Consider the following 8,659-nt stretch of genomic DNA (forward strand, 5'->3'; position numbering starts at 1 on the left):
GTGTTAAATTTGGTGTTATCGCTCTCACTCTCTCATACTGGTCAGTGGAAGTTCAAAATGGCACCTTATGGCAAAGAACTCTGAGGATCTGAAAAAAAAGAACTGTTGCTCTACATAAAGATGGTTTAGGCTATAAGAAGATTGCCAAGACCCTTAAACTGAGCTGCAGCATGGTGGCCAAGACCATACAGTGGTTTAACAGGACAGGTTCCACTCAGAACAGGCCTCACCATGGTTGACCAAAGAAGTTGAGTGCACATGCTCCGCGTCCTATCCAGAGGTTCTCTTTGGGAAATAGATGTATGAGTGCTGCCAGCATTGCTGCAGAGGTTGAAGGGGTGGGGGAGGGGTCAGCCTGTCAGTGCTCATACCGAACGCCACACACTGCATCAAAATGGTCTGCATGGCTGTTGTCCCAGAAGGAAGCCTCTTCTAAAGATGATGCACAAGAAAGCCAACAAACAGTTTGCTAAAGACAAGCAAACTAAGTACATGGATTACTGGAACCATGTCATGTGGTCTGATGAAACCAAGATAAAGTTATTTGGTTCAGATGGTGTGAAGCGTGTGACACTGCAACCAGGTGAGGAGTACAAGGACAAGTGTGTCTTTCCTACAGTCATGCATGGTGGTGGGAGTGTCATAGTCTGGGGCTGCATAAGTGCAGCCGCCACTAAGTAGCTACATTTCATTGAGGGAACCATGAATGCCAACATGTACTGTGACATACGAATGCAGAGCATGATCCCTCCCTTCGGAGACTGGGCTGCAGGGCAGGATTCCAACATAATGACCCCAAACACCTCCAAGATGACCACTGCCTTGCTAAAGAAGCTGAGGATAAAGGTGATGGACTGGCCAAGCATGTCTTCAAATCTAAACCCTATTGAGTTTCTGTGGAGCATCCTCAAATGGAAGGTGGAGGAGCACAAGGTCTCTAACATCCACCAGCTCCGTGATGTCATCATGGAGGAGTGAAAGAGGACTCCAGTGGCAACCTGTGAAGTTCTGGTGATCTTCATGCCCAAGAGGGTTAAGGCAGCGCTGGGGAATAATGGTGGCCACACAAAATATTGACACTTTGGGCCCAATTTGGACATTTTCACTTAGGGGTGTACTCACTTTTGTTGCCAGCGGTTTAGACATTAATGGCTGTGTATTGAGTTACTTTGAGGGGACGGCAAATTTACACTGTTATACAAGTACGCTCATTGCTTTACATTGTAGCAAAGTATCATTTCTTCAGTTTTGTCACATGAAAAGATATAATAAAATATCTACAAAAATGTGAGGAGTGTACTCACTCTTGTGAGATACTGTACAGCCTAACAATCACCTATTATTCTTTCCAAAATCTGCAACATTTGGAAAACTTGGGACTGTATCTATAAATTCCTTTACTAAGGGTGTCCTATTTTTTTGTTTCTGCAGTTTACATAACCCACTAGGCAGCAAGGCTTTCAGAATATTTGCAGTCATCTGAAACTGTTGAGAAGAGGCATTTGGAAAGCTCAGCAATCAAGGAGTAACTGTTTCAAAGTTTGTATAAAGATGTATTGTTCTTGTACAGAATATAGCACCCATTTTAATATAATATGGTATGTATGTGGATCAAAGAAGATTTTGGCAGAATGAAACGCAGAAAATTTTAAAAAGAAAACTAATGTATTTTATTAATTCCTGCTGTAATTTGTCCCTTGTCAGCATTCAAGCTATATGGTACCACTTGTGTTGTAAAAACTATATCTTTACATACCATACAGTTGGTGAGGAATACTTTATATGTTAATAATAAGCAGTGCTTCTGCTGCTGTCTTTATCAATTTTCTGTTTCCTATGTTTGCCTCATGCTAATAGAAAGAAGAAGAGTCACTGATGAAAGATGGATAGGAAACATAATTGCTGGGCAGCTGCTATCAGCTATAGAATACCCAAATCAGCTGTGGAAATTGTGAATATGGTCAATAAATCTTAGTATTATTGCGTCATTCAATAGATACAGAAAGTTTTAAAGGATAGGCCTAAAATATCCAGTTGCTAAAAGTTATTTTTTTGCCTTAACTCTTAAAGACAACCATCGTGTGATTATAGGAGTCATTTTGCAATTGCTGTTCTGTAATTTGAAAATGTATTATACAAGATGAATATATTTAAAAATGGCATTGATGTTGCCTTTCGTTTTGAAATGCTTGGCAGATACTGACCCTACCAATGAGGCAAATGTTAGGTTGGTCACCTATACTAAAACAAACTGCTATTAAGAAATTGTTTAAATATATTTAGTAGAACAATAATTTGTTATCAATTTGAAAAAAATGTGCTTGTCCCAGCCAAATTTTGCTACTTTTAGGAAGTTGGCTGTTTTCTTTCTCAAAAACAAGCTAATGTACTGTATTTCACCTTATTGCTGTGTAAAACCATGTTTAGAGGAGAACACTATCTTTTGTTCTTTGTTCTAAAATATATTGCTCGGGTCCATAAAAATGAAACGGTTTCACTGTTTAAAAAACGGCATCTCTTTTACCTTTCTTTTATCCAATAGCAAAAAGCTAATATGCAGTCTATTATCTGATACCCTGAAAAAGATTTGTGTCTATGCTTCCTTTACAACGTCAATAATGATGAGCTTGGATTTGCTTTAAATCCAATAGTTAGCTGTCAATGCTGGGTCAATAAGCTTTGGGCAAAAGATTCTCCTGCACTTATAGAAAGGGGCAGTATGCATGTGACATCATTGACCAAATATGTCCACAATATTAGGTCAATGACATTAGGACCAAATCCAACCCCAAGCTCAAGCGCATCACAAGTCATAAGGATTGACGAGATAGGCTTCAACAAAGATACAGTTGGTTCCCTTTTTCAAGGCAATCCCCAAGTTTTATACATACCTGTGCTCACTCCACCAATACCTTTTTTGATTTTCAGCCCCCCCCCCCGTAGCCACTTAGTTACCGCTGACGATGTTTCCTGCTCCAGCTTTTTTTCTTTGACATATGCATGGTGAAATCTCTATTCATTTCTATGCAGAAGTGTCCCAACAGTGGAAGGCCTATTTATAGGAATAGAGATTCGTGCATGGAAGAAGGGCCTGGCTGAAGAAGGAACTGTGTGGTGTACAGCGGGGTATAAGACTAGGGAAGAAGGTGATTTTACGTGCATGTGTGGCTGGCAACCAGAGACTGTAAGAATTCCCTACTCCATGATGCCCAGAAAAGAAAATGGGCTTTCCATTATATCCTACTGCGGGTAGCTAAACCTAAATGGAAGGACTGGGAGAGGTTGGGGGGCATATGTAGCCACAAATTCCAAAAGTATAGTTATTCATTAATGGTATGACTGCGGACATAAGACATGACCATATTGTAGATTCCTAATTGGTTTTCACAGTGTTGTTGGTTTAGTGAGAAAATAAAGGTCAGTATAATAATACAAAGGGGGGGATTTAATAAAATTGCTGCACACAGAATATGGTATTAACCAATCAGCTTCTAGGTTCTATTGTCAAAGCTTTATTGAGCAAGCTGAAGTTAGAAGCTGATTGGTTACTATGCACAGCTGCTCCAGATTCTGTGTGTGCCAGTTTTAGTAAATCTCCCCCAATACGTCGGTCTTAAAATAAGATAACAGATACGTTTTACTTACCCTAAATATCTGTCCTTAGTTCTAGTCAGCTAAATATAACATTGATTTTATTGTGTGTACACTGAGAAAACCTATAGGCTGCCAATTGCTCACCTACCTCTGAAAATGCAAAATTGCCTGGCTGTCATACAGATAAAAACTGCTTCAGTACTTTTCTGAATCACTGACCTAGAACAAATATCAAGCCAGTGAGAACTCCAGATCCTCATTTGCCCTGGGTCAGTGACTCAATGTATTGAAGCCACTGAATCTGATAACAGCCAGACAACCAAAACATTTAAAGTGAGAGATTGGCGATGATGGACTGGTTTTTCTTTCAGCATAGGTTTTCTTTAACTTGCTCAAAGAGAAAGGGATAGAGATCAGTGTGTAACTTTATAGTTACAGTACATCTGGAGCCCCTTTGTGAATGTGTGCTCTTGCTATGAAGTTCCCCCACCAATCTCCTCCCCTTACTGTACATGATGCCTCTATATGCTAGAGCAGGGGTCTCCAAGCTTTCTAAACAAAGGGCTGGTTTACTGTCCTTCAGACTTTAGGGGGCCATTGGGAGTACAAAATGTCCCAGCGTCAGTGGGAGTAAACAATCATTTGGTGTCAGTATGAGGAATTGTGCCCCATCATTGGTGTCAATAGGCCCCATTGTTGGTGTAATTGGGAGGATTTGTGCCCCATTGTTGGTGTCATTGGGAAGAATTGTGCCCCATCATTGGTTTCATCGGGCCCTATCGTTGGCGTCATTGGGAGGAACTGTGCCCTTTATTTTGTGCCAGTGGATAAAAGCAAAGGGCCCCATCTGACCCCTGGGCTGTACTTTGGAAACCACTGTGCTAGAGTGATCTGACTGTTTCATCAACTTCAACACAGTGGTAGGCAGAAACAGCGGGAACATTCTGAGGTGACTGACACACACATGTGGTAGACCTGATCTGGGTATTGTAATTGCTGACTAAAAAAATACAACTCTCTGATCACTTTTCCATTTTTCCACCACTTCACCTTAAAATAATATAGGAACTTTGAATTTTGCCCTAAAGTAGATAGCAACTCAGAAATGTGAAGTATATGTTTTACTCGCAGTGGATCATTTATTGCTGCTATTTCATATAAGAAGGTTATTGTATTGTTTTGAATTTTAGAATTTATATTATGTACATATTGTTTATATATTCAAATAGGTTTGTCTGTTATTTTTTTTTTTTTTATGATGAATAAATTACTCTATATAAATTTGCAACTTTTTGTAATAACCTGGCGAATATTCCTGCAGGCCAGGAAGTGTACAGCAAAGTAGTTTATGATGCAGTTAATATGCATTCAGTTTTGGTATGCCGTCTAAATGTTTTTCATTGAAAAATGGTCGTTTTTAATGTTTTACCACATGTTGGTACAAAAATGTTAATTTTGAAATGTGTTTGTATGAGGAGTAATTGTGCTTGATGAAGGCAGATGTTACAGATGAGTGTGTTTTTGTAAATCTGTTGATAGTCTGTAACTCATATTAACAGCACTATTCTGAAATGTTTTTTTGGCACATTTGGATAATGATACATGCTTTTGAGTTTTGTATTCTGTTAGAGATATTCTAATAAATATTTTATAAGACTTGCTATCATCTTCTCTTAGTATTTATTTAATTAGGCATTGTTCAAACTGGCAATCAACATTAAGGTATATGTACCAGAAAAAAAAGTTTGCACTATAATGATGTAACTCATAAAAATGTCACTGATAATACCACTCTTCATTCAGCTAAAGCACACACATTGGATGTCCCCAACCAACAACCACCAAACCACCACAGCTGACATGTTCCACCCTTATGAGTTTAATTGTGTCCCATAAGGGAGAAACACATTAGAGAGGGGTGGTTCTCAGACAGGGACTTCCAGCATGGTTACTTAATAAAGCTTTTCACAAAGATCCTGTGTCCTCAGTGCTGCCTTTTGTTTGGTAAAGTGGTGCTGCATGGGGCAGAGACAGGCTCCCTATAGGTGGGCACCTGTCACGATTCTGACTGAAGAAAAGAAGTGAATTTTTGGGGCAGTGCCTTTTGTTCGGATCCTACAACTATATGGAAATCCAATCACTGAAATCTCATAACTTTAACATCTTAATGTCATTTAAAAAGTCATCATTATTTTTACATCTGTAGCTTTCAATTATATTATACTGGCAATTGTGCCATGAAGGTTTTTGTTCAGGCACTTGCTGTTATGGGGTGGGAATACATCTGTCCCTGTCCCTCAGTTATGTTTTGCATTATTAGGTTGTCATGCCAGCTTTGAAGTGGCCATTTCAATACACATTATATAGACGTGGTCCGTTACTGCCATCTTCAGGAAACCCGTCCTGAAAAATGCCATGCAGTCATGGCTGGAGTACAAGCATGGAGGAAGGAAATGGTTTCAAGGAGCCTGCAGGAGATCATCAGCACCGAGTTGTGACAAATAATTGTTTATGATGCACAATGCTAGGGCCAAAAAAAGTAATTGATTGATCGACAACGAACCGATTATGAAAATAGTTGACAACTATTTTCGTAATCGATTAATCAGCCAGTCGATTAGTTGGCCTGCATACAGAATACATTATTTGTTTACATATCAGGAAATACAGTGCAGCACACATACAGCTCAGTAAACCATCCATACATGTCAGTAAGTGCCTGAGAACTTGTGAATGTGCGAGAAGCAATGCCTTATGGCACATGTAGTCCTGGGCAGGAAGTAAGTGGTTCTAAAGTCAGAAGTTTTTTTACCTTGCTATAGGGGCACGCTATATTACACTTTGCAGCTTGCTATTGGGGCACTCTAAAGGCAGGAGGAGCCAGAAGCATCAATTTTGTTTGGGTACAGCGTCACACGACCGCGCAATTGTTAGTTAAAGCGACACAGTGCCGTATCGCAAAACATGGCCTTGTCATTGAGCAGCAAAATCTTCCAGGGCTGAAGTGGTTAACTAAATTATACACCACAATTTTTTTAAAGTTATTATCCGATTATTCAAAACAATCAGCCAACTAATCAATTATAAAAATTGTTAGTTGCAGCCCTACACAATGCTTTAAAGTAGATATCACCCCTAATAAAATGACATCTTTAGCTTTTAGTTCTAGATGGAGAGGAAATTGGCCCGTATGAGTTTGTGCAAGTCAAGCTACTGTTAGAAGTAGTTGTCAGGTCTTGAATGCATGATTGGTTAATCCTAAATGTTTCACTATCATGCAGGTGTAGCCAAGCTAGCATTCTTTTTCCAGCTCTGGGAAAACCAAAAAGATGGGTAAGGTAAGGGGGGGTTACATAGTTACAAAGTTGTAAGGTAGAATAATGATACCAGTCCATGAATAAAGACACCAGTCTCAACCAACCTGTGTGTTTATTTCGCTGCCATTATCCACAATTGGACATACATTGGAACAGTGGTGAACCTTCCCAGGAGTGGCCGGCCTACAAAAATTACTCCAAGAGCATGACGATGACTCATCCAGGAAGTCATAAAAGAACCCAAAACAACATCTAAAGAACTGCAGGTCTCACTTGCCTCAGGTAAGATCAGTGTTCATGATTCAAAAATAAGAAAGAGACTGGGCAAAAATGGCATCCATGAGAGAGTTCGAAGGCCACAGCCACTGCTGACCAAAAAGAACACAAAGGCTCATCTCACATTTACCAAAAAACATTAGGCAAATATTCTGTGGACTGTTGACAAAAATGTTACTTTTTGGAAGGTGTGCGTCCCGTTACATCTGGCATAAAACTAATACAGCATTTCATAACAAGAACATCATACTGACAGTCAGACGTGGTAGTGGTAGCGTGATGGTCTGGGGCTGCTTTGCAGCTTCAGGACGACTTACCATAATTGATGGAACCATGAATTCTGAGCTCTATCAGAAAAATCCTAAAGGAGAATGTCCGGCCGTCAGTTCATGACCTCAAGTTTAAGCGCACTTGGGTTATGCAGCAGGACAATGATCCGAAACACAACAGCAAGTCCACCTCCAAATGGTTCAAACAAAGCAAAATTTAGGTTTTGGAGTGGCCTAGACAAAGCCCAGACTTGAATTCAATTGAGATGCTGTATCATGACCTTACACAGGCCATTCATGCTGGAAAACCCTCCAATGTGGCTGAATTAAAAGAATTCTGCAAAGAAGAGTGGGCAAAAATTTCTCCTCAGCAATGTGAAAGACTCCTTGCCAGTTATCACAAACACTTGAATGCAGTTTTTAGGTTTAGGGGAAATTACTTTTATACATAAAGCCAGGCAGGTTTGGACCGCTTTTTTGCCTTAATGAAATATATCATAGATATAATTATGATTTCAGTGTATGCTGGCACAATAGTAACTCTGTATAAGACAAAATATATTATTTTGATTTAGAGCATATTAGAATTGAAGATAGCTTTAAGTATACCAATTGTTGTTGTGAATGACACATATACCGTATTTATCGGCGTATAACACGTACCCCAAGTTTCGGAGGGAATTTTAAGGAAAAAACTTACATTTAAATGCCCATCAATGCAGCCTTATCAGTGTCGTCGTAGCCTTGTCAGTGTAGCCTTATCAGTGTCAGTGTAGCCTTGTCAGTGTCCAGCTGTAGCCTTGTCAGCAGTGCCGGGACAAGGTCATCTGGTGCCCAGGGCAAAGATGGAAAACTGCGCCCCCCCCCCCCGCCGCTGTGAAAGCTACAACGCCTACAGACGATGGGATCTATACTGGGAATTTGTTAAATACTAGTATTGGCGGCGATCAGTGACTTAGGCGCGGTTCACACTGGGGAAACTTGTCGTGCCCCATTCAGTACAATGACGCTGTTCTAATCGGAGCGACAGGACACTGCACATCAGGGCACAGGTCACAGTACATCAGGGTACAGCAAATCAGGACCCAGCACATCAGGTCACAGTACATCGGGGCACACGACATTAAGGCAGGGCACAGGGGACATAGCACATCAGGGTTCAGGGCACAACACATCAGGGTACAGGGCACGGGGCACAAAGCA

At 40.3% G+C, this 8,659-nt stretch overlaps 1 protein-coding gene across 2 annotated transcripts in view; it reads left to right on the plus strand.

Annotated features, from left to right (window-relative positions):
- The window catches only part of CRISPLD1 (cysteine rich secretory protein LCCL domain containing 1), a 108,052-nt gene extending 102,797 nt beyond the window's left edge, over nucleotides 1–5,255 (plus strand). For both annotated transcript variants that reach the window (XM_073631823.1, XM_073631822.1), the window contains exon 15: nucleotides 1,432–5,255. In XM_073631823.1, coding sequence (XP_073487924.1) covers nucleotides 1,432–1,483 — 52 coding nt within the window. In that variant the 3' untranslated portion in view covers nucleotides 1,484–5,255. The remainder of the gene's footprint in view (nucleotides 1–1,431) is intronic.
- The last annotated feature ends 3,404 nt before the right edge of the window (nucleotides 5,256–8,659 follow it).

Source organism: Aquarana catesbeiana, linkage group LG05 (genome assembly GCF_042186555.1).
Source record: "Aquarana catesbeiana isolate 2022-GZ linkage group LG05, ASM4218655v1, whole genome shotgun sequence".
Classification (NCBI taxonomy): domain Eukaryota; kingdom Metazoa; phylum Chordata; class Amphibia; order Anura; family Ranidae; genus Aquarana; species Aquarana catesbeiana.